Genomic DNA, 27,067 nt, shown 5'->3' with positions numbered 1-27,067 from the left:
TTACATGTTTGTGTATGATATGGTGGCATTACCTCTGGGCATATTTGCGCTTCACATTAATACTCTTAATGATAACAACTTTAAAGGTGCTTAAATTATTTTGACTTTCAATGATATGATATGTTTCAATGATATGTTTTAATCTGAAAGCTATTCTTACATCTAAAATGATTTCACACAGAGTGCATAAAGACAGAGCTACTGCAAAAACAATCAAATAAAAGCTACTCAATGTTGAAATAGAGATACTTATTTAATTTGGCAGGTTTTTACTGTGCAAAGCAATCAAAGGTTCTAAGTACTGATCAAATAAAGGTAAGTTCTCTGTCTCCCCATTGTGTATGGTTTCCAAATATTTTTACACACACAAATATTTTTTATTTCTCATTGGGTACTGCTAGAGGTGCCACCGTATTGGTTTTGAGTATTGAAGAAATTCAAGTTCAGTGTCTTTTGGTATTAGATACACTGTGTGTGCCACTGTAAGCCACGCATTTTAATTGGCAAAGAACGGCACTTTTCCCACACTAGTCATCTGTCTTTCTTATTGCTTTCATTCCAAGTACAAAATCAAAATAGCTATGTTGTGAAGAACCATCAAAATGGTGAATTGAATCAGATGGTGAATTTGAAGGGTCCTTCAAATGGTCCTCCTTTGTTGTAAAATTCAGAGTCAGGATGAGGGATACAGGGGAGTGAGGATAAATGGTGGAAAGACAAATAAATAGTGATGTCTCCCAGGGTAGATGTGTCCCAGCCCTGAGGAGATGTACACAGTAGATCTTCCAAGGCACTGTTCCACTTGTTTCCCTGCCCCCCAGGAAACATTAATGTCTCTCAGCAGTGTGCTACACCAAAATCACAGTGCAGTCGCTCCTCGAATGAATTTTGATGTTTTTATTAGAAATAATGCTAAATTACCCAGCAAGTAGTAAGTACATAATAACATCAGAAAGAGCTATTGATTTTCTCCTTGAATTCTGTGTTTTGTAGCTGTTGCAAAACACAATTTTCCTATAGAATACATCTGTGTACTAGTGTATGTGGTCCCTCAACAAAGCACCAAATGTCAACAGGAGTCGAATTAGAGTTGTATGGACTTGAAATGTTGAAATAACATTTTCTTTGTAGTTATTTCTTATAGCATCTAACCTGACATGTCTGTGATGGTTTGGCTGTATTGTACTGCTTGAATGAAAAATGAAAAAAGTTAATGAAAAAGCAGATTAAGAGAAATGCAAAGGTCTATTCAGATTACTGTTCCTAACATTGCTATTCATAACAGTATTTGTCCTTGTTGACTCAGCTGCTTGTTTTAGATTTTACTTTCTCATTTGCAGTGCAGACAGCAATTGTTCTCTGGAGAGTGAGTTTTCATCTTTGTGGTTTGTTTTTAATTTTTTATCTGAAATCTGGCCTTGCCTGGATGAATATTAGTGGGAATGATACTGAGTTATCTCACTGTCTCTGTTCTGTCTAGCCATCACCGCCTTCCTGTGCATTTTTGTAACTATGTATTTGCTAAGCAGTTGCATTCATCCAGGACAACACACATAAACTTGCAGTTATCGTCCCAAAATGATCCATTTATGCATTTAAATATTTAGCAAAGCTGTGCAAGTTTCTTAAAGGTACAACAGCAGCGCCCTTCTCAAGTGTTGAACTCACAACCCTCTGGTTCCAAGCACAGCTCCCTCCATTGTCATCTATATTTGCAAAGCTTAGATCCTTACCTTGCATGGGGAGTTCTCGGCCTGAAACTTTCCTTTTTTGGACATGTAGCCTCACAATTTGAGAAATAAGACGCTAGACAGCCAACTTTCCCTCATTGGCATTCTACTAACAGCTGCCTTTACGATGCATCAGAGGCATTTTGCAGCTATGACGTGGCCTTGTGGTGCCCCAGGAGCAGAGCAGATTATTCAGATGTAACATTTATCTAGTGTTGCCTTAGAGGGAGCAGCGCGATCAATGCAGGGTGAGGCGAGGCTGCTGCCTGCTCTGTTGAGGGAACGTCGTTCAGCCAGAATACAAAACAAGCCCGACCCCTACAAGAGGTCCAGCTACCCCTGTCAGAGGAAGAAGACCTCATTCTTAGGTAATATATATATCTGGGAGGTTTGAGGTATTTGTTAGTTTATAGTTTTATTCATCTGAGCCATTCAATAACTTTGCATTGACAACAAATTGTGTATTATAAATTTTGTGACCCTGCTGGATACATAGTTAGGCCTCATGAGCGACGTGCAGTGCTGATGGCGCCATAAGATAGGATCACTTTTGATCTACTCCACTCAGCAGTCAGTGTCTCCTCTAAACCGTGCTTCAAGTGACACGATGATGCATCAATGGCAGCCGTTTCTCCTGCTACTATTCACATTCTTAGACCTGGTGCTCTCAGGGCCAGAAAGTGGGGAAAAATTAGTTTTCTTTCCCAGTACTTTAATGAAGCGCAGTTTTCATCTACATGAAAGAGAAACTGTCCAAGACCATTGTTATTTGCGTGAAGAGATTTATTTATTATGGTTTATGCACAACTTGAAAGAAATTTGAACTGAAACCCAGTGGCGCAGACACATGCTGTCTGTGTACTGAGCAAATGATAGAAGTGCCCCTTCGGTAAGGGTCCATATAACCGTCATAGCAAAGGGACCGTCATATTCTCTACAGCATCACCTTAGACGGAATTCCTGAAAATTCAAAGTGCGCGTGTGTTAAAAATGTTTTAACATACTCTTCATATGGCCACAATTATGAGCAATGAACGTGGGTTCTGAGCAAGCATGGAGCTATGAATGTGTCCATGATTCCCTTTGCTAGAAAGAAAACATAATTAATAAGTAACCCCACTGGGGTTATAGTTTTGGGGTTGCCATGGAAATGGTAACTGAGAAGTGCAACATGTGGTCCTGTGAGAAGGATCAGTTAAAGACTCTATCCACGTGCTAATTCTCCACCTCTTGGGTTGTGGGTACAGCAGTTAAATGACACCAGACGCTGCGGCATGTCGTGGATGGATATTTGATATGTCATTGTTTTTCAGACCTAGACTGCATTATATGTAGGGATACATATAAGATATTTTTCACTGGCCAGCAACCTCCATGTTTTGCTGGAGGCATGGATATCATCCATAAATAAACAGGCACCTGATCAAAACATTGATGTGTATGGTTTTGTTGTATTGGTGGAAACAGTGGAGATACGCTGTGTTGATACATGTACTATTCATTGGTACACATAAAACATTACATAACGTTACATAAAATAAATGCCAGTCGCAACAGGCACACTGCCCTCCATAAGTGTGTCTTTCTGTAAAAACATGAATAATCTCCACTGAAAAGTGTGAGTCTCTGGGGGGTGGTAATTCCATTCTCTTTGGCCATGAGATCCTATATTCATAATTGCAGCAATTATTTTCATGTGCTGTTGTCATACAGTAGGACTTTGTAATTTGAAGGTTAATGATTGACATAGTGCATTATCTTTACTGCAACCATTGCTCTTCTCTTTCCTGTCATTAAAATACAGTAACTACTCTGTGTGGCATGTTTAGGAGCTTATCTGAGGGCTCTAAATGCAAGTAATGGGGATGAAAGGAGACCGTCGCTAGCCAGGCAGACTGTGGACAGCGTGTGGGCGTGCTGTGAGACTCTTAATGAAAAGACAGAGACTGGGCAGTCACTATGTATAAGCGAGAAATCTGATTATGCTATTGATGCTCTGCAATTATCTCTGTGCCGGAGTTACGACATACAGTTCAGCCAGCAAACAGCGGATCTCTCTGACCCCTACTCACACAAAGTTGCCTGCAGTGCTTCTAATGACACACTCATTTTAAAATCGCTATGATGCAATTATAGCCCTTGTTCTCGTCTTTGTCTGCAATGAGCTGACTCAACGGTTGTCATCTAAGGGCTGTCGTACTACTGCTAGCAGAGAATGTCTGAATCCATGGCAGTTCACGTTTTCTGATCCTGAATTGGCACTCCGGAAGGGTACTTGTTATCTACAATTTTTTTCTGTATTGTGTCTAATGTTGCAAGTATATATTCTGTATATATACAAATGTTAAACAGCTCTTTAGATTTTGTCAGTAAACCCACTTCCAAAACTACATACATTCTGGGATCATTATACTTTTAACTGTGTTGTATTAAGGGAAGGACTGGAATGTCATGAACATGCAGCACTTTTGAATTTCCTCACATGACTTCCTGCTGTGAAGGGGCCAGTCAATACAAAAGCACCTACTTTTTTATATGTCTCTTGGACTCAAAATACCATTCCAAAGGAGTACTGTCAAGCTTTAACAATCCTATAGATACAGGGATAAAGAATCACAAAGATAATTTTTTTTTTTAAATGGTTTATATTGAGTGCTTTAAAGTCTTCTCTACCTTTTCCCATACCAGGAGAAGTGATGTTGATGTCTTTACAATTTAGCAACCTGACCTTCTCAAAGGACTACAAAAATGCACTTTCAGTTTCAGGCATTTCTGATCAAACACTGTGGCAGACCACACAGCAGTGAGGACAATGTCAGAGATATGAGAGAATGTAGTATGAATGAATTCATTTCAGTTGCAGAGGATTTTTTTGAAGCTCAAGAGTGACACCAACCCTGTGATAGAACAATATCAAAGAGCCCACCAGCAGTACACAGAAAATATATTAAAAAGTACTGTACTATGTTTTAACATCTCAAAATTCATATGATAAAAATCCTTCCTGTTGAGCTCTGTGGATGTAATGTGTGCATATGCTGACTTTTTGTAAAGCTAAAGCATGTGTAAGTGGCATTGATAAAATGTTATGGAAATGTCAAGTTTACATTAAAACCTACATTTAAACCTGACATTTCTGCATTTTTTTATAGGGAACCTTAAAAAAGTTGTTCAAATGCATTATGAAGTTCTCTCGACAGGTTCTTTTTTCATTATACATAGCGTATATGAAAAAATTTGTAATTTATATCATATGGCTGATGTTAAGCTTGTGACATCATTTGGCCCAGGGATGGTTCTTCAGGCCAAATGTAGGCGGTGGTGTCGGGGTAAACAGGGATGCCTTGGTTGAACCTCACTGCATCTCTCTGCTTTACCCCAGTAGTTAATTGCCCCCAATGGGCCCCAGTGGCGTCTTACAGCACAACTGGGCTTCAATATTCAGCAAAAACAACTGGACTGCAACACTATTTCAAAAACCTCTCAAACCATTAAGTGCAGCACACGACTAATTTATTGGATCAGCAGGAACTGAAACCAGCTAGTGTTGAAAAAAAAAAAACTGTAACTCAAACAGGCTTTGAACACTTGAAGACCTATGACTCCAACTCAAATTGCTTGTTTGATTTAATGAAAGGAACAAAATCATTTGTCAGACCTGATTTTATTCCAGTGCAGTAGGCCGCTACAGCTACAGGAGGCTGTTTTATGTAAATCACATTTGGAAGTCTGTGAAATGAATATGCATAGAAATATGATTTGATCAGAGAACACCTTCCCAGATGAAATGTGTTCTTAGAACTCCTTGTACTTGACATAACAAATTTAAACATGGCAGCTACCAATGTTCACAAATTTGAGATCATTTACATTAAAAAAGGTTTTAGAGAGAATCACATCAAAAGATCTTAATAATACTGCATTTTGAAAATGTTAAGGCCTATTCTTAAGGGATGTAAGGGATATAGAGTAACAAGGTCTACAGTAACACAGGATCAATCTCTCTTAGTGTGAGTACTGCTGTAGAAAAACCACCCCATTCTGATCAAAATGAAAGCTTGCAAATTTTTGTTTTTATTATATTGCTAGAGCATGAGTTAAATCTTTAAATATTAAAATGACTGTTTTAATCTTGAAACATTTGTACCGTAGGATGAAATTCAGAACATCCACCCCTCCACACTGACATCTCATTAAAAAAATAATTTAAAAAGCAAAAAAAAAAAAAATGGAGTGAGCTTTGATTGTCTGTTAAAGGAGCCGTGGATTCACACATCTTCATAGCCAAATGCTCATTGGAAAAAACTAAGGAGACAAAAAAGTACTCAAAAAGATGAATGTACCCTAGAGTCCAAACATCTCCAGTTAATAAAAAAGTGGTGCAAATAAATGAATCAACTGAAGAATGTAACAAGCTACAAGTGTACTATTTACTCTTATTATTCTTATCATTAACATTATTAGTAACATTATTATTATTATTATTATTATTATTTCAAAAACCATGTCATTGTTATGCATGAATTCACTGAAAACCAGGAGATTAGAAGTGATTGAGGTGTGAGGGAAGGGATGTATGGAAGTGTGTTTCTCACATGCACACAGGAATGAAAAGATAGAGGAGCCACAGGGCTATACGGAGGGTGAGAGTCACCCCTGCAGTCCTGTCAGTCTCCTCAGTGTTAGCCTCTAAGTACTGAAGTGAAGATGAAGCTGCACTAAGGCAGAGGAGGAAACAGCAAAGCAACACAAATCACAGTAGTCCCCGTTAAAACGCGTGCTCAGAAAAAACCACTCCGCGTCCACCTGCTTTCATTCATCTCTTTTGGTCAACCTGTTCACCCCTTTACGTGTCCCTATAGGTGTGCAGCCTGCTCAGCATTAGTTGAGTCCGCTTGCTGCCGCATTTTCAGCGGTCTGCATTCATTTTCCGCAGCTTGGCTGGCAGGTTGTCCTCAGGCCGGCCTCCCGCCGAGGGGAGGGGGGCAGGAGGCAGTTTGTGCTGCTGCAGGTCCCCGGTGGATTGGGTCATGGCCTCGGAGCTCACCTTGAGTGCCCTGAGCTGGAGCCGCTCCTCGGCATCGCCCTGGCCTGGGACGGAGTTGATGCGCTGGAGTTTGAGGGGCAGGTCACCCGTGCTGGAGGCCCTCTCGGCGGTCTGCGAGCCCGTTTTCAGCACCTTGCGCTGCAGGTCCTCCTTGCCGGAGCTCATGCGCTGCAGCTTGCTGGGCAGCCTGCCCACCGCCCGCTCCTCGATGGTGTCGATGCAGTCCACGGAGAACACGCGCTCCCGCCGGCCACGTGCATCCCCCAGCGTGGGCGTGGGCGCGGGCGAGGGCAGCGACGCCTTCTCCTCGTACTCCTTGACGCTGTAGGGTGGCGTGGGCACCTCAAAGGTGCTGTGGAACTGAGAGTAGTCCACCCGGAAGAAGCCCTCCTCCAGGGACATGACAGGCAGAAAGCGGTGACCCCACAGGACCTCGTCCTCTGTGTAGGATGTCCGAGCCTGGCACGTCATTCCTGGAGAGGTGGGCACAAACAGTGAAAACAGCATTCCAGAGATCAACTATCTCCCATGCTCCTTTTACAAGTGTCAGTGACACCAGCTTAAATAATTGTTTGTCAATTTTCAAAAGAGTTATCATTAATAAAGACTGGTTGGAGTTATCTGAAACTTCTGCATGATATGTGATGTGATTACCTAAAGGAGTGTGTGCAATGCTAGAGTAACTCCTGAAAAGGTGAGATCTCAAAACCCTCAGCAAACATTTGTATTGGTCTCTGGTGTCACAATTTGACAAAATGAAGCATAAAATAAAATAAAGGCAATAAAAAATTGATTCCAAGTGTGTCCTTCTACTTTTGGATATCTTTGGGAACTTGCACCCTATACATTTTTTTTTAACATTGGGGTGTTTACTGCAGGGGCTTTCTTATCATATTGTTTTACCTATCATCTCCAATTATTAACTGCATATATGCATAACTGCAATATGAAAACCATGTGTCACTCCAAAAAGGGTCTGGCACTGTGAAAATTAAATCAACCAAACATAGTCTGTCACAGTGGTTTTCTGCTGTTGCTTAACCAAAACAAAATTGAATACATAAACCACAGTCACAGTTTTCCCTCCTGTCCTTGAAATTTAAAGTGTCTTGCATCCCCCAGCTGTCACTTTGTTCCCTGGCACTGGGATGGATTTTATTGCTAACGATAGCTCTCATTCTCCACTTATCAAGCAGCTGTCATCTCCTGTGAGCGTCAACGGTTGGTTGAAAAAAAAAACTATCTATACAGCTCTGTCCTTCACATAATGTAATTTACAGACGTTGCACTTGCCGACGAACAAATACCTGGGAGACTAGCTTGGAAAAGTCGAATTTAAGACGGTAGACTACCGCACAGCATCCAGTGTAACGGGGGATCACATAACATCGATTGGTGTTGTCTAATAAGTTCTTGGTTGTTCATTCGTGTGATTACACAGCCAGTCCGTCTCCAGTTCCCGTAATGGTGTTTTGACGCTTCGCAAGATTTTCCCTTGTTCTTGAACTGACTGCGGCAAGACGCGGCAGAGCTGCTGAGTGCCTTTTGCGATCGGTATTTATCTGTAGACCTCAAAAACAAACAAGCAGCCCCTACAATTCTTCGCCTCCCCAGCCAATTAAGTCCCTCATTGATTGTGCTCCGTGCCTCTCCAGTCGCGCGGCAGCCTCAGGATAAATTCTTTCTGTCGGTTTTTACCGTGGCTCCGCTCCACCGCTAATTGTGAGAAGTGACACCTCCTCTTCTCTCAGATCTTTACCATCGATTCAGGGCCCACGCGCTTATCACGACTGCCGTGCCACCTGTGGAGCAGGGCGCTTTTACAATGGGACAAAACTATTCAGACCGAGGCTGACAACATATAGGCTAGAGAATAAGTCATCGGCGGAGAAAGACATAAAAAAATCAAGATATTGTAAAAATGACACTATTTTCTTGTATGTTTTTATACTACTTATTCTCATGAACATCTGCCAAAATATGTATTTTGGAAAGGATGTGAGAGTTATATCTGAAAAAGACAGATGGCTAGTGTTCTCTGCAGAGAACAGAAAATAAGAATTCCCTTTCATATCACCACCTTGACTGTGAAAGGGTCACACTGCAATAGGGCAGGTTTTCGCAGATGTCTTTATATAACAGACAGGATAAATTACCAGTAAATGCTGCCTAATGTTAGATATATATTTTTTACTCACAGCTGAAATTACAGGTTGCATCCCCCTGCTGTCATTTATTTAGCTATTTCTACATTTTTTTTCTCTCAGAATGACTGTTCTCTTGGCCACAATACATTGTATACTGACTATTAGTCAACAAGATCATGGTTCTTGGTGCACTGAGTTCAATCAGGATTTCTATTTGACGTGATTCCCCCCTCCCGTTCTTGGTGAAATGATTTCCTTGACCTTTCTACCAGTGTCCCAGGGCTTGGAAATCAATAAGCACTTAAGTCTCCACAAAACAGATGTTTTCCGCCCCCCTGCCCCTCTAAAGCAGGGGGTTTCTCTGTTTAACCGGGCAGCTCGGTGATGAGCCGCAGCCGGCTGACGTCGTGGGTGGATGTTGTGGTGGGGATGTAACGCTCCAACAGAGCTCCTGTGCGCGTGCCATGGGCTCCCTCTCACAGGTGTCATGTTGCAGTCATGTTTTTACACAAGGTTCACTCATGCAGAAGAGTCATGGGTGTGGAGCTGGCTGACCCTCCCAATAATCTGAGTCCCGAGTCCACGTCTAGATGACTCAGACATTCTGCTGGGGCAGGGTGGCAGCTTGTTCCAGCTTCCTTGTGCATCACTAGAGTGGTGGATAGCTCATCAGCCTCTGTAAAAATCTGCTTCTGAGCAGCTGTAGGAGGAATGTATGACCAATATGGTTCAACGGCTGCTCTTGCATAATAGGATTGATCCCATATTTGATACATGACACATATCACATATGACATTCACCCTCCATATTCTCCTCAGAATGCAAATATATGTGTTCTGGCTCTATCTGGCTTCTCTTCATGAATGGCTTACATACAGTGATCAGTTAATTGTTCCGTTGGCTACAATTAAAGCATTTGAATAATGTGCAGGCGTGAAAGGTGGTATGTAGCCGCACAGCACTGATATGGATCCTCCAGATGCCCCAGCCTGTGAGCTCATATTAATGAAACGGGTTTAGAGCTCACCCTGCTCCCAGCACTCAAAGATATCCTGACCCCTGTGAACTGAGAGTGTGTCTGAATCTGAGTTACATAAAAGAAAATGAATCTGAACGAGTTTCTGTGCTTTTAATATGCAGGAGCTGCACGTACACGAGTGTACTACCCTAGAGGACTATCTCCTTAGAGGGTAAAGTGGCTTCCTCTCTCAGCTCTGTGGCTAACAGCTGCCTGCTCCTGCCCATAATAACATTATCACCGCTGCACAGGCGGCCTGCCTCGCGCTCTAAGCTCGCACGGCTGCACAGTTCCCCACACAGAACAATGAGAGAGAGGAGGGCACAAATTGGAGCACAGAGAGAATGCATTAGTCTACATTAAAACATGGCCATAGGTGACATCGTGTCTGCAATGCAGATTTTTCTCATTAGATTACCGCAGCTAGCAATTTTGTTTGCTGCGTTTTAAGGACAGGAAGGGACAGCTTTTAGGTACTGTGTGCTACTCAACCCATTTAAGATTGTTATACATATCTTTAATTACGAATACCATACTTTTAAACCCATACATTGCATTTATTTCTCTTTGATCATCCAATTAAATTCCTTTACATATCTGCTGTAATCAAAAAATCAATTGTTAAAAAATGAGAAAGATGAGAGGAAAGTAATGTAATCTCCTGTTTGAAATCTTCTCCAGAGTGGAGCCAATTCAGTATACTCAGAATACAAATGGGCAGCTGTAACAGTAAGGACATGCAACGATTGCAGTTGTACTGGACCACAACCATTAACCTTTGTTAGTTCCCTTGACAAAGGCATTTTGCCTAGACAGTCTGACTCATGTGTTGGCTCATGTCCTCATGTATTATTTCTGATCTTTATATAATTATTGCTTGTGCTCCGTTGCTGCTTTGGATTTGCTTTATGGATTGCTGAAACCTAGTTTTAGCTGCAAACAAGGGAACTGCAAACAGTTAAGCAGGGTCAGCACAGTTTATCATTTCCCATTGACATTTGCTATTTGACTGTGGCCTCAGCTACTTGTACTGATTCTTGCAGTTAACAGGTTGTTCGATAACTGAATATATATGGTTGGGAAACTTGTGCTGCCTTTTATGATGGTAAGCTTTAGATATTTGATTCCTTTTATTATTCATCTGGATGTGTATGTGCATAATGTTTAACGTTATAAAAATGTTTTAAGCCTAAGAGAAGATTGTCCACGCTTTTTTGGTCAATGTTACTACATGAATCTGAGTGCACAAAGCACACACATGTAGATACCACAGATACTACTGTTGGCACAGTTCATGGGTGATGTTGTGAATAAAAAGATGTGTGTAGCCTCCTGCTTACCTGTGGTCTCCACTATGCCCTCCAGGATGACCACGATCTCGAACTGCTCGTTCATGAGGGAGCGTTGGGACAGGTCGAAGAAGGGGCTCTTGGGATTAATCTCGTGGCAGATGGTGAGGGGTGACACCAGGAAGAGCTGGTCTGCTCCCGTCCCGAAGCCCACATCCAACTCACACTGATCCAGTGGCAGGAACTCACCTTCCGGGGTCTGCCGAGACTGGAACACAGAAGGTGAGACACCTCATGAAAGAAGCCAGATACTGCTTCGTGACAAAAAGGAACATTAGACTACCCACCCCACCCCCCCCCACCCCCCAAAAAAAAAAAGTCAAATGAGCAAATGTCTCATATCAGGTTTGAGTTCAGTTGGGTTAGAGTTCAGTTTTTAACGTTTTCTGAAATCAAAGAAGTAACAGAAGCATACAATTACAATTCTGAAACATTACAGTGCGAGTAATGGCTCTTTGTGTCTCCATCTCTTCAGGGTCAGTCTTATCCATTCAGACAATTCACTTGTGGAATTAACATTGCTGCTCAGGTGGAACAGAAGATCACAAAAGTGAAAGAGGATAATATCTACATTTTACTTGAAACACAAACTGAATAAGAGCAAATGATCTGTGGGATTTGTATTATGATTACTGCTGGGAAATACCCAAAAATCTGCTTTCAGTTCTCTGGCAGTTCACTACAGGGCAAGTAAGACGAGTGTGTTACAGCAAATTACATCACTTCAGAATCTGGGAATGAATACAGGTGTGAAGATTTAAAACCAGGGGAGTGCAAGTTCATTTTAATATTTATAATACACCTACTTGCTGACCCACTACCATTTGAGCCTGGAATTCTCTTAGTCATCTGCTTCCCATCTTTTTGGCATGTCATTGGTTGTGTGTGGGCATTATAGTCTTTTTTCCAAAACACACAGCATAGTGCCTAAACTCTGCCTTTCACTGCACCATGACTAGAGATGTATAGACTGGGTACTCTCGTGGTATTAAAATGGCTCCATTTGCAAAAAAATTCAAATCATATGAAGTTTAAATCATTACCATGTATCATCTGGGTACAATTTTTTAGCACTCTTCAGCACCATAAAAGATGGTGTTCTCTAAAAACAGCCTTAAATTATGTTAAATCATGTCGTCTTAAATTATGTTATTTTTTTCATTATGATAAAACCCCATCCATCATTTAAAATGTTTACCAGTGATATATTTGTCAGTTTATCATTAAACAAGTAACATTACAGTACTACCACAGGATGATGACTGTAGAGTCATGAGACTGTAGAGGATGACAGATTACTGGAATGACCAGCATTGCCGTGGCAGACATTGACGCTCCAACAGAAATGGGTAATAACCAATTATACTTTGTGCAGGAGAAAATTTGTTCTATTATAATGAAAAAATAACACAATCTAAGGTACTGTATGTCTGAGTAATTGAAACAAAAATACTATGAAGTGTGTATTTATGCTAGGGAGAAGAAAACTAAAATATCATGCTCGATTGTGGGAAGTATTGTGATTGACAAAATAAATTATGGACTCAGTGTGGATGACATATTCTGACATAACAATGAATCATTGAATTGTCTTTTTTTGTTTCTTTAAACAACAATTTTAAAGTACAGTATGACTCTGTTAAACCCTGACCTCTGAAAAATGAAGTTCTTCTTCTATCCTCTCATTTCCCCTGCCATCTCATTTCCAATCAAATATCTATTTCAACCCAGAAAATATATGTGAAGCAAATACACTAATCAGCATCTTAACAATGATGCACACAAGTCATTATGCAAGATCTCTCCTGTGATATCTGAATTTGAAATGAGTTGGGGTTTGATTTGTACCTTTTTCTTTGTTCCTGATGCAAGTTATGAGTCCTGTTACAGTTTCCTTCAGACTCTCTAGTTGGGTGTTGTTCCTGACTGGCATTAATTATTGGTGCCACCTACATTTTACAGCCCTTCCTGGGAGCAAATTAGGCTCAGTCTCTTTTTGCAAGTCAAAACAAGAGAATCCTGTTAACTTCTCAAGTAATTATTCTGCCATCTTAGTTTTGGCGGTGGAATGATGTTCTCCTCCTGTCCCTACTCAACCTATCCCCTTTATAGATTGTTACCTCCTATATTCTCTACTTCATATTATGTATTGAAAAACTAAATAACTAAAGTAGACAAAGAAATGGTTGATCTGTGCATAGTCTATCGAAATTCAAAACAAGCGGATGACAAAAATGGAACTTAATGTCCTCACCTCACTCAATTACCTGATACCTGAAGGGCTAAAGAAAAGGGACACACCCCAAAACTCCTCATCTTGTCAGCAGTAGAGCTAAAATTAACCACACTGTAACAGCAGATCAGCTTAGCCTCTGAAATATTGTGCTGTTACTTCTTCCTCAAATTTAAACAGCAACAAACCAGGTGGTATCTGCGTATTGAAGGGGATGCAGCATGATCCAAATCATCATATGTTCTGTGGCCCACTCCAGGCTCCTGTTTCATGCTTGCCGGCATCAGGTCTCCCCCTTGTTCGGATATCAGGGCATAGGCTCTCCCCGTGAACCCCTCCCCGCCTGAATCCCCAGTGTGACCGCAGATGGCACACAGACTCTGACACACACTCCTGGTGGCATTCACAGAAAGAAGGGTGTGACATTTCACAGGACACGCGCTGTGCTGACAGCTCCTCCACCGCAGTGTGGAAAAACATCTCCATGGCATCGGGGCGGGATAAATCCCTTCTTAATGCATCTGCTGTGTGATCCATGCCGGGGGCCTCAGTCCCCTATTTGTCCAGCAAGTAAACTCTCAGCAAGGTCATGGAAAGTGACGCAGCATAGTTTCTGAGTGCCAGTGCTACAGGACAATGTCATCTGAACGTTCTCATGCCATGACAGTCATGGCACAAAGCACCACCTTCCTTTATAGGACTTGGAGAAGACTAATTCTAGATGGCCAGTGTTTAGACAAGGCCTGACAATGCTCTAGTCCAAGAGCACTTTATTACTCAGATAAGAATAGTGAATGGTGATTTCCATGTCTGTGGCATCAAACAAGTCTCTGATTTCCTGCATGGTTGGGCACCATAGCCCTGGACTCCTTGTAATCTGAAAAGCTTTTTGGAGCTGATGAGTGAAATGCAAGGACACACACACACACACACACACACACACACACACACACACACACACACAACAGCATGCAGTCATGCACAGTCTGAAGCTGTGAAAGTAGAGATGGTCAATCACTTCTCTGAATACCAGAATAGATGAATTACATCACAATATTCAACACCAATATCCCTAAAATATGCTCATGGACACAGGATAGATTTTGTTTCATCTTTACCTAACTGGGAAAAGTTGAATGTTTTCTGAACAATGAGACACACTTATGTAATGGCACAAAAAATGTAAGAGCCTCAGGGTTTTTCAGCCTGATATCAAAGGGAAAACTATAAAGCCACTACTGAAAGAGGTTCCTGAAGATATGTAAAAGCCTTCTTTCAAATAAAAATAAACAACAGTTCAAAATGTTGCTGAAAAGACACTTAAATGTTGAGCCTTTTTAACACATCTGGACTCCCTACTCTCACTACTACTGAGCACTATCCCCCAGGGTGAATCAGTACTGGAGTACTGCTTGGTCAATGATACGTGGTCCAGATCTCCTCACATTGTTGGATGACGGCATAACAGTTTTGGACAGAGGAGTGGTGAAGGTTGGTGGAGATTGGAGGGGAGGTTAATTTATCCAGATGGGGAGCTATTCTTGCCCTGCTCAGGGGAAGCGGGCAGATGTCCGCCCTGCAGAAGAATCCTCCCCGGATCTTGGTGGACAATCTCCTCTTGTAACAGACAGCAGGGCAATTAAAACAGTGGTTGGTGTGCGCCACTGGAAACAGAGGCTTCAGTCATCCTCTGCAGTAACTCTTACCGTCAAACACTCACTGCACACTTGCAACGCTTTGAGGTGTGACCTTCTCTTATATTTCGGCACCGTGCCAACACACATGAGATGTACTTCTGCCTAGTTTTGAGTGGGTGAGCTGAGAAATTCAAAGGCAGGCAGACACAGACATAGCAGGCAGACAGCATACATGGATACACACTTTACATCTTGGAAAATGTGGCGTCTAATTTAAGACAGTTATCAGTCTGCTCAAAGTACTGGCCTGCGCAGAATGCATGCTGTCTTAGCAAATGAAATGCACCAAATGCATTACAAAATTCATCTTCTGTGAGCATTTAGTGACAGCTGGTTTTAAAAAGTTAAAGCAGAACAATGGCTTTTTCTTGACAGTTGCATTCAGTTATACCTGAGAAATGATAAAAGATGTAAGAGACCTCAAAGTAATGTAGAGGACAGTGTGTGTCTGAAGATAAGGTAGTATGAGTCTGCAAACTCACATTCACACTATACAAAAGAATATTTTTCAGCTAATCACCAGCGAGACGCTCCTACTAAGTATCCTTACGGGATTTTCCCTGAAGAGATAAGGAAACTGACAGCTAAAAGCACACCATCCCCATGGAACGCTCTCAATGTAGAATTACAGTCACATTTATGTGAGAGCTATTCCCACCCTCCCACACCTGTCTTGCTGCTTACTTGATCAGTGCTATTAATGGATCTGGACAATGAAACATGAAACACTGGAGTGCTCAGACTGAATCCTTGCATTGTGTTCAAAAAGACAGAAGGAAAATGATGTTCCTTTGCTGTGATAAGGAATAAAAATTCAACATCTGAATAAAAGTAAATAAAAGTAAACAGCAAATATCCAGCTGTAGAAATGGATTACATTGTAAAGAACTGTAACCTATGTAAGTCGCTTCGGATAAAAGCGTCTGCTAAATGAATAAATGTAAATGTAAATGTAAAAGCCCCTACATACCAGTTTGATGGATATATAAATGAGGTCCAATCAAAGGTACAATTTATAATATGATACAAATCATGTGTTTCGGGTTGTATTTGAGTATTGATGTATGTCCTACAAAAACAACATTGATTCAGTTTTAAAATTCAGCATTCCTTCCCTTTGTTTTGGGATAGTGAGTTCTGAAACCACTAAATGTTCCTTTTCAGCTACAGTCATCCTGCAGAACCTCAAATGGTCATTAAGTTACATCCTCTAACTGGCTCTGAAAGCTGTTTGCTGGTGGCCCACCAAGAATCTTTGTGTAGAATCAAGCAGACGGCTTCAAACTATGTCTACTCAGTATCAACATAGCAGACCTTGCAGATTTTCTGGGCCGTTCATCTGGCACCCATTGTCCCCCCCAGTCCCCACTGGCCTTAAGACTTCCTTGTCCTCTGATTCTTTCTGTTCTTTTGTGCTTGAGTGGATCCGTGTATGCTTCTCTTCATGTCTCAACAGTAAGGTCACGCAGGGTCATAAGCAATAAGCACATGATGGATTCAGATTTCTGACACAAATAGGCTTGCTGTCCCTTCTGATTCCCTTATCCACAGAGACCATTAAATGCTGCCTGTTGCATGGTCTGGACTGCTGATTATTTAAATCATGGCAATATAACTGCGAAGGGCAAAAAACGCACCAAAATCTCTGTGTGCTCATACCAGTTTCAGTGTGCTCGTGCCATGGAAACCAATTCTTCCAGCTGATTGTTTCAAAGGGGTCCTTATCTAACCCACAGAATCATCTAGGGTTATGGAAAGGTTCTCTGAAATAATTTGGCCAATCATCCGAGAATTGCCCTTAACTAAACCCAGGCACGGTGGAGAACAGAACAGAAGGACTCTGACTGTTTAAGGCCCGCCGGCGTGTGCGCCCCCTGCAGCGCCTGGCTCTAAAAGGCAGGCTCTTTCCCACCGCTGTGGCGACAGCAGCCCTCGCTCAGCTCTGCCGGGAACGAACCAAAGGACGCCGTGAAGATGGCTGCTCCCTGTAATGCCTTTGTGTGCAGCCCATCTTTTCCCAGGGCTCCAGCCTTGCCTCCTCTCACCCCGGCAGATGCAGAGACATGAGGTGACAGCAGCGTTTTCAGACGCCTTTCATCCCGCGGCGTACCTGCTGAGAGCCCTGGCCGCCAGTGCTGCGTGGAGAACCCCAGCTGTCAATCACCCTCCCTCTACTGCCATGGCGGGAGCAGCTATGTGCTGGGTGCAAGGAGTGGTGCTTCAGTGCAGTTCTGGTGCAGTGGAGAGAGAGACAACCCAAAAAGCGCTGGTGGCCATATATATATGGTCAAAAGTTTGGACGCACCTGCTCATAGAAGGGTTTTTCTTTAGTTTTACAATTTCCACATTTTAGACAAATAGTTAAGACATCAAAACTATGAAACAACACAAATGCGGTGACCAAAAAATTGTTACAAACAAATTAAAACTATCTTCTATTTAGATAATTTTTTTAAATTTAATTTAATTTAATTTAATTAATTTTTTTTTTGAAAGAAATTCATACATAGGGATCAACTTCACTATTTATATTTGTCTAAGAAACAAATGTAAAAAATCTTAGCATAAGTCTTTAGATCAAAATGTGTGACTGCATATTTCACATCCATTATCCTAATCAGGTGTGTATATATGTGGGTGTGTGTGTATAAAACATCACGTAAACATGTAAAACAATCTGCATTGTACAATTGTGAAATGTATCTCCTATCACATATATACATGCATATGTGCTGTTCTGACATACAATGCAGAATGTGTTACATGATGTTTAAAATGCAATGGCTGTTTTACTATTGAGAACACCGCAACTTTCTGCTCTTTCTGGATCTAGCTGTCAAGAATACCATGGCACTGCTCAACCTTAAAGCCTTAAGCTGATATAGCACTAAAAACTGTCAGATGTTGATGCTGAAAAAATGTGATAAAAGAAAATTCCCTTACATTTGATATGACTGAAGGCTTTCACAGAGGTCTGCATATCTTTTTCCATGGCATAAGATTTTAGGATGCTTTCAGAGCATGGTAATTAATGAGCATATTTGCAGCAGACCTTTCAGATCTACACTTGTCATCATCTTTTCTCTTCAATGTAGTTTAAATATTTTAATGAGGGAAAGCAGCCTTTGCTGTAAGTTAAGAGCTGCATGTTACATTTGCATTGCAGTTTGCATATCTTTGGCATTTATTTCATTTTGCCTTTTTGACCATTTTCAGTACATGTTCTATTGTAACCCCTGTTGGTGCCGTAATCAAGTGTACACGATCTCCCTGTCTGTCTCGTCTATGTAGTCCAGTTGCAGTTGTGAATCTATCACTAAGGTTATCTGAACTGGTTCTAATCAATATTAGATTCTGCTCCTGTCTGTCTCCCTTAGGATTCCCAAGAGATATGTCTTTAACAGAAGTACTAACATCATCCATCCCCAATCTCCATTCCTTCTCTCCTTAAAGCAGATGATTTTTAGATAGTTTGAATACATGCTGCCATATCTACATTTTCCACTGTGTTCCAGCAAAATACGATTGAAAAATCCTTGACACCATTGAGATATGCACAGATCGGCGCTTTCACTGCACCCAATCTGGCCCATCGATCCAGATCTGCATTTTCAGCCAGTAGCATGGGACAGTAAAGCACTGATGCGAGACAGGGCCTGGGACTGCTTCTCAGAGCTGAACAAAGTGAAGGGACCCATCTGAATGCAGAATAATCAATCACAGCGCTGCCGCTGGTCCCAGCAGGTAAGCGCAAAGAGAGATCAATCTTTGACACAGTGACCCGCATTAACACCAGGCCCTCTGTGCTGTCTGTCTTTACTGCCTGTTTGCACTCTGCACCCTGCCATTTCAAAAGTCCCAAGTCCAACTGCAGTTACCGTTGAACTACCGGATGAACAGCCTCACTGCAGGGGTGAGGATGAATAGTACGGGAGCATCATTACTACACAATATGTGAGGAGGTGGTGGAAACTTACGCTTGTGGTCCATTAGCTCCATGGATTTGAAAGAATAGCAGGAAAAAGTAATGCAGTAGTAGATGGAGGAAGTATGTTGCCTTCTGCTAATTTATGGCAAATGCAAAAAGATTTTAATCAAAGTGTAATGGCTGTGGTTGTATTTGAAGGAGCAGAAAACCATGTAAAGGGACATGCACTCATGTACTGGGGGCAGACAGGCATATAGACCTACAACAAGGCTATTCAGCCCATCTGTGGAAGGTAGGGTTCTCTTCCATTCCAGAATTTCTCTTCATTTCTATTCACCACTTCTTTGTTTCTTGCAATTAATTTTGTTGTGTGCTTCCAATATATCTCTGTCCTTCGTGACTCAATGTGGGTTCATAATTGTTTGAGACAGCAGTAGAAGGGTAATTGACTTAACATATTGGTAAAATTATTCAGCCAGTGCTCATTTATTAGGAGAAAATACGGCTGTCTGTTTTTTGGACATGTCTTTTCAAAGTGCGTTTGAATAAAGGTCACTCTCAGTGTTTACTGTGAATTAAAAAATTAATTCTCAATCATTCTGTCCATCAATTAAACACATCCTCATGTGACCCCTTATAAAGAATTGTTTGAACACTGAGCTCATTCAGCATAGAACAGCTCTTGAAGCTGTGAATTTTCTTTTGAATGTCTTCTACCTCCATCCCTTATTTTGAGATCTCTTTTTCAGACTTTGTACAAAAGCCTGGTATTAATACTCAAAGATCTGCAGAGCAACCAGTCTGCGTAGCTGCAAGGAAACACTTGAGTATGTCTGTCAGCATCCAGTCTGCTCAACACTAATCTGATGTTAATCGAGTATGGTTTTGTGTCAAGTAGGTAATTATAGATCCGTTTTAAAGGCAGAGGAGATGAAACAAAGGAAGGAACAGAAAAGACTTCAGCAATTAAAATAATTTTCTCCAACACTAAAGAGTGCTGTCAGATATGACATCGGTCGATGTGTCACCTTAAGGTCTGTACAAAAGACACACTTTGCCATCCTGTGTGTTCCCAGAATGGTTATGAAACAATTGTCTATGCATCTCTCTGTCAGTCTGAGTAATATGCTTTGTTTTCCTTTTCATCTGTTAAAGGTTGTGCAGTTAGTCAGCCTGTCTGGAGTCTTGGACTGTACATTCTTTACTGGAGCACAATCATTGCTTTCTGCAGCGGTCACATGACCTCATTAGAAGTCGACGATGTCTCCCTGGGAGCCTCCAAGAACAGCAGAGAGCCGTGACTGTGATGTGATCCCACACCGGTTAACCCCTTGACATTTCGGAGCTGCTAGACCAAAAAGCTGTTCAGGGTAGCAGCTGCCTGCTCTGTATCCCCCTTCCACCCCCCTTCCATGATGAGGCAGAACAGACAACAGGCAATGTGCGCGCCCTCAGACTCTCTGTGCAGACTTACATAAGAAAAAGGCCCAAAACACAAACAGCTGAGTGACACTTGCAAAGTCAGAGGAAGAATAATATCCTGCAGGAATATGCTGTTACTTATAGATTGCACCCTAAGAATATGTGGGATTTTGTGCCCTCAGGTCATCCTTCTGTCTGTGGTCACATCCTTTATGGCAATGGATCACCAAGAAACACATTAAAACTTCGCCTCAAGAAATTCAGAGAGGCAGGCTATGATGATGGACCGAGCACTTGCGTGGAGCTGCTTTGCTGGCTGTGGGCAAGCAAGGGTTAATATCATTAGCACTTCTACCATCTCTTATCAACTACCTCCAGATCAATGCATGTAAGGCTGTCTCCAAGCCCTCGGCAGCCCTCACATATAATTGCATCTCTCCTCTTATTAGAAAAAAGAGCAGAAATCAATCATCATGTCAGTGCATATCCCCCCCTCCTAGTGGTAGATAGCCACGGCCACTATGAACAGAATAGGAAATGACTTAACATATGTAAAAGTGTTGCAATGCATAGATATTTTGCACAGTTTTCAGAAAGTTCTTGACAGTAGACAAATGATAGTGACATTTCTATTGTTTATTGTTTGTATCAGAGTACCTTGGATTTGGAATCTACTTGCTATAGGTATGTAGATGAGCACCTTAAATGAGGAACAATCAGTATGTTCCCCTTTGTTGTACAAATGCATATTGATGCCCTTTGTTTTCCAAAGAGCAACATTTTGGCATTGATAAATCAAGCAGCATTCTTGCATATCTAAAAATGTTAAGACCACTGCAACGCTTTCCAGGAATGATTGCTTGTACCCCTGGTTGATGTGATTTACATGCTTGTCCGTCAGTACAGCCAGGACAATTTGAATAGCTTTCTAGGACATGCCTTCTGTCTTCTGTCCGACTCTCAATATTAACCTCATTTGACATGCTACAAAATGCAAAACATGTGGTTGTAAAAACATCCTCTGAAGACGACAATTCCTTGTCTGTAAATAAAACACACTCCTGCATTATTTAAGTGACTGACAAATTGCATAAGCAGGCAAGGAAGGGGGAGCTCTGTTGCTTTTTCATTTATTTCTTTGGTAACATTTCACCTAGATGCATCTGGATTTGTAATAAATAGCTGGTTTGCCATTGACAAATTTTATTGCTTTGTGCTCTCACCCTCACATCTATCCCAAATTAAATCACTGTTCAGTGAGGAGAGGCAGAGTGAGTGATAAATTGGACAGATAGATGCTCCTGGTAATAAAGGAGGACAGGAAGTATTCCTACCACTGCTGATATTCTCACTTCAGTTTAACAGTAAAACAAAGAGTAACAAACTGCCATTCGCTCCACCCCACTGTTTCTGCCCTATGTACTGGTACGTGTCAGATGGGACATCAGTGGAGGACACGACAAAACCTCAAACTGCCCCTGTGTAAGCATACAGTGGTTCAGAATTACACGTTACTTGCAACACAACCGTACCTTAACTCTTCTGCTTCCAGAAACCAACAGAACCTCGGGCTGAGATCTGACTTCCTCCTGACTGCTATCGCTTGCTCTACTCAAAAGTGCAAATGCCGACTGTGCAAGTCCTGACTGCATATGCTTCATCACTTGGGGCAATTCCTCCGACACATCTAATCAGCAACATCTGCATACACACTGGCACACTAAAATGAGCACCATCAGCGCCGTAAAAATCATTTCAAAAGCGGTTCACTGCAGATGAAGACATGCAGTCCTCCTGTCCGATATTGCTCATGGGACCATTTGCCTGTCCCAATCTGCCTTCTAATGTTCTAATCTGTTGGCAGGATCAAACAAAGTTAAATAACATGAATAACCAACCATTTTCACAGACTACCTCCTTCCCTGTCAGTTATTGTCAGTGACAGTTCACCTCTCTTTCTGAGATACACTTAAAACACAATCCACAATAAGGTAGGAAATTATCCCCTTGAATGTCTTTTTTTCTTTTTGCTATTTTGAATAGATGTATATATTATTGTCCTATGAAAACTGGCAATGCTCAGTGATTTAAAGGAACGACAGCTCCTGGTCTGTGTGTTATTTTAACTTACATCACATTAAGGAGGTTTCTCTGGAGAGAGATTGTGTGGGAGTGGATCAGTCAATAAAAAATCCAGTAATCATTTCCCCTCTTAACAAGGTTTGGAATTGTGAAATAGGGAGAGGGAAGCAGAAGATTAAACAAAGCCCAACTACAGGAGAGGAAAAAGCAACAGCTCCACCATCGTGTCTTTAGTGGTACTGCAGAGACCAATTCGTGTGCCAAAATAACCACACAGGGCATAGCCATTTTACAGAATTTGTCTTGTCAAGCACTTGGTCAGCGTTAAAAACCCAAAGAAACAAGGAGCAAAAATACAGCGTAAGGTTCACACTAAAATTCAGACTGATACAGCTTACTATTTTGAGAAGAAATTAATACATCTCTGTTCTGGAGTTTAACCCATTTGTACCCACAAGTGCTGCAGTCAAAATTTTTCTCTACCCGTAATCTATATATTGCTACTTTGATTGTTGTCAATGCACACAAAAACTTCAGTATTTATATTGCTTTAATGCCATTGATAAAATTGGTAATTAAATTGGTAATTTAATCAGTAAATCTTATCCTTGCTAATTAGATGCTTTGAAATACCCTTTTTTTTTTGCTACGGCTGTGTTCACAGAGCAAGGCCTAAGCTCAGGTGTTGTGCAGAGTTAAGGGTAGTAGCCATTCCTCTTTTGATAGAGTAGTAAAAGACCTGCTGTGCAGTTTCTTGGTGGAGGCCGAAAGCTGCTGTTACAGTATGGTAGTAGTCATGCACTATTTGTTGCATGTGAGCACTGACCTCACTGTACGACAGGAGGTGACACTTCCAAGTTTTGTATGCAAACACCATTAATTTGAATCATAGTCTGCTCAATGTATGTTAGATTCAGTATTCCCTTGTTTTGTTTAGTTTTCCCATTCTTAACGGTTTGTCTTTGTGATTTGTTAATTTCAGCTCTTGTCAGACCAGCTTCAGGTCTGGTGTGCAATTGATAGTGGACTGGAGTCAATCCTTTTTCTATTTTAATTGCTGACATTGATGCTGATGACCCCCTCCTTACCAGTAGATGGCACTGCATTAGATGGGCTTTGCCAAAGGTCAGCCATTGTGTTACTGTACCAGTCACTTTTGAAACTGCTGTTTTCATCATGGTGTTCAAAATGGAGGGATGGTCAATAGGTCAATGTATCAAAAGGATGCTACAAGTTGGATTACCAACTTCTGGGAAATATGAAGAGCCCAAACCCTTGAGGAGAATACGGACATCAGTGTTTTTTTGTCTTCTTGAGATAATTTCATTTAGTCTTCTGCACCTACAACAGTCTTTTACAGCTTCAGTGGCAGCACAGTGGTGACACAGAACAATTACGGGTGCCATCCTGTACAGCAAAAGCCCTTGTTTTACAACTTATATCTGATTTTTGGCCCCCTCCTTGAAACTACAGTGTATCACAGTCATCAAGGGACATGCAACTTGTTTAGAAGCAAGGCTTTTGTGTCTGAGTGCTTCGCAGCATGTCCTTTGCATGCCTGATAATGGAAAAACAAGAGCTGCAAACATTTTCAAATCAGCTGCTTTATCAGTCAAACTCCATGACATCTGTCACAAGCAATATGACTCCCTGGCACTGGGATTGTACAGAGACCCTCAAGCTGTTGTGTTATTACATTAGACATGCACTAAGGAGAGACAAAGTCTCACCTTTTCCATCTGGCCCGAGAGTAGCATGTAGTTATCCAGTATCTTTTTGGAAATGTTGTCTGACATTTGGCTCATTATATACTCTTAGTGTGTAATGAATGTGGTGTAGAAGAGCTTGTTTAGCTTATCATCATTTGTGGTTTTTGATATATAAGAAAACATCTTAAAATAAAAAATAACCTGTAAGGTATTACTCTTCTGTTAAGGTTCGTATGTTATATTATTATATAAGTGTTTGATATATGGCACATACCATATTCTCACAGGGTATTGATTATTGCAACATTTACATATGTATTTTATGCACATATCAGAGAACATACTATAAAGCTACACATTTTGTATATTGTCTCTCTCCCTCTCTCTTTATATGTGTTTTACAAATTTGCATATAATTACTTCAATGAAAGAGAAAATAAGTGCCTTATTTTAAAATATATGTTATATATTCTGAAATATTTCAAAATAAAATACATAGAGCATGGATGTCATATATTATCATATATGGACACTATTGGACCGAATTGATCTGCACATAATGGATACTGTGACAATGTCTATATTCAAATAAATCTGTAATAAATTTACAGTATATCATTCAGGCTTGTAGGGGCATCTTAGAAGGAAAGTATGACGTGAATCCTTTACATGATGGGCAATGATTGCCAAATTTCTGAATACCTGCTGCATATTTTGATATATTCAATAATAAAATCCCTACTTGTATTGTTATCTTCTGTTGACATAGGCTACTACTTTTTGACCAGCGCACCATATTGATCTGCACGATAGTTATAATCCATACATCTCTCGATAGCATTCCAATCGTCCATGCAGGCTGGATTGTTTCTGGAGGCATCATAAACGCTCACATAAATCCTTCACGCCACCGATTTTCTGTAATAATAACTGATGAATGGCTGCCATTAATTGATTGTACCTATTTAAGCGTCACAGAATAAACCATGGAACTCGCTTCATCGAGCTGTTGTTTACAGGGCGTCTTTTGTGAGGTAGAATGGAAGCTACAACAGCTAGGAATTGCTTATTTGAAATAATAATAATAATAATAATAATAATAATAATAATAATAGGACAACATTCTGTTCACACTTCTGGCTTCAGGTCATTTGTGCGACATCTGAATACGAATATGTTCTTGATTTTAGTTTACACATCTCAACAGGGGAGAGGATATGTCAGATGACACTACAGATGCAAGAGGATCAAATGCTGAAAAGAAGGGTCACGAAGCTTGACCGCATGCCATTCGCCTTTTATCAATTCTGTTGTATCTGAATTGGATGAGTTGTAATTATTGTGGTGATTACTTTATGTCATATATGCCATTAAATGTCATAACAGTCTATCGCATATAGTCAGGTTACGGAGGGGACAGGCATACGGTATTCGTCTTACCTTTATGAGTTTGCACCTGATTTGTGCTGACACCATATGGCTATTTCTCAGGTTTCCCACCCTAAACATGAGGCACAGCTTGCCATCGCGCTGCGAAATGACCGCGTCCTGGCTAAACATGAGCGTCTCCGCGCGCTTCTTGGGCTGGGACATCTTGATGAACATGCAGCCAATGAGGAAGGCGTCTACAATGGAGCCCAACAGAGATTGAAAGAGGAAGAGGATAATGCCTTCGGGGCACTTTTCCGTAATGTAGCGGTAGCCATACCCAATGGTGGCTTCTGTCTCAATGAAAAACAGGAATGCAGAAGGAAAGTTGTAGACGTTGGCAACGCATGGGGTGTAAGACTGGTCATGACCGTGGTTCAGGTCCCCTCGGATGTAAGCGATGATCCACCACATCGAAGCCATAACCAGCCAGGCGATGGTGTATGTCAAAATAAAAATAAGTAGGTTCCATCGCCACTTCAAGTCTACTAAGGTAGTGAACAAGTCCGAGATGTACCTACTAGTCTCTCCGCCAAGGTTGCCGTGCTGGACATTACAGCGGCCGTTCTTCTCCACGAATCGCTGGCGCTTCTTCTTGACAGGCGCTGCATAAGTGGTACCTCTGTTGGTGTTAACAACGTGGTAATCCTCACCAAATTTCCTTCGTAGCGCGGACATAGCTGGGGTACAGCAGAGGTGGAAAAGACGCTAAGACTTTTCAGTTTATCACCACTCTGTTCCTTCAGTGGAAGAAGATAAGTCACTTAAAGTGGTTATCCATGAGTTGTGTCCTTGTGGGTTGGAAAGCCAGTTTATAGTTATGCGCAGCGGTCCATAACCATCAGTTCAAGACGCAGGTGAGCAGAGCGTCGTTAGTACCACGCATCAAACGCGACTAGTTCTTGCCTCTTCTGTTCCTCTTCGTCAACTTTATTGCAGGCACTTTGACACAGTGTCTTTGTGGTTACAGTCTTTGCACTTTCACTTCTTACTTAATTTACTTCTTTTTCTTTTTGAAGAAAATAGTTTCTGCAGATGAAATTGTGCCCTGCCACCGGTTTATTTTTCTTCTCAAATAGCATACGAAGTGCGTATAAACCGCAAGGCTTCCACGGTCTGAAACAAGACAACAGAGCGTAAGCGGGGCTGTGTGAGACTCTACGCGAGACGCTGAACAGGGCTGCTGTCAGATGTGTGTGTATGTGGAGGAGGATAGGGGTTTGGGGGTGGGGGGGGGATTCGCTTGTCTTCTTCCAACCCAATCAGGGACAAGCAA

The 27,067-nt window shown here is 41.3% G+C and overlaps 1 protein-coding gene across 1 annotated transcript; it reads right to left on the bottom strand.

Moving 5' to 3' along the window:
* Positions 1–6,296: 6,296 nt before the first annotated feature.
* Positions 6,297–26,855, bottom strand: kcnj19b (potassium inwardly rectifying channel subfamily J member 19b). The gene is made up of 3 exons (XM_036540099.1): positions 25,804–26,855; positions 11,284–11,500; positions 6,297–7,250 (listed from the first exon to the last, which is right to left on the bottom strand). Exons 1-3 carry the CDS (start codon positions 26,467–26,469, stop codon positions 6,640–6,642), a joined length of 1,494 nt encoding a protein of 497 aa, XP_036395992.1. The 5' UTR covers positions 26,470–26,855; the 3' UTR covers positions 6,297–6,639.
* Between the last annotated feature and the right edge of the window lie 212 nt (positions 26,856–27,067).

This window comes from Megalops cyprinoides, chromosome 1, assembly GCF_013368585.1.
Source record: "Megalops cyprinoides isolate fMegCyp1 chromosome 1, fMegCyp1.pri, whole genome shotgun sequence".
Taxonomy (NCBI): domain Eukaryota; kingdom Metazoa; phylum Chordata; class Actinopteri; order Elopiformes; family Megalopidae; genus Megalops; species Megalops cyprinoides.
The sequence above is the reverse complement of the archived record's forward strand: the minus strand, read 5'-3'. Positions and strand labels throughout refer to the sequence as shown.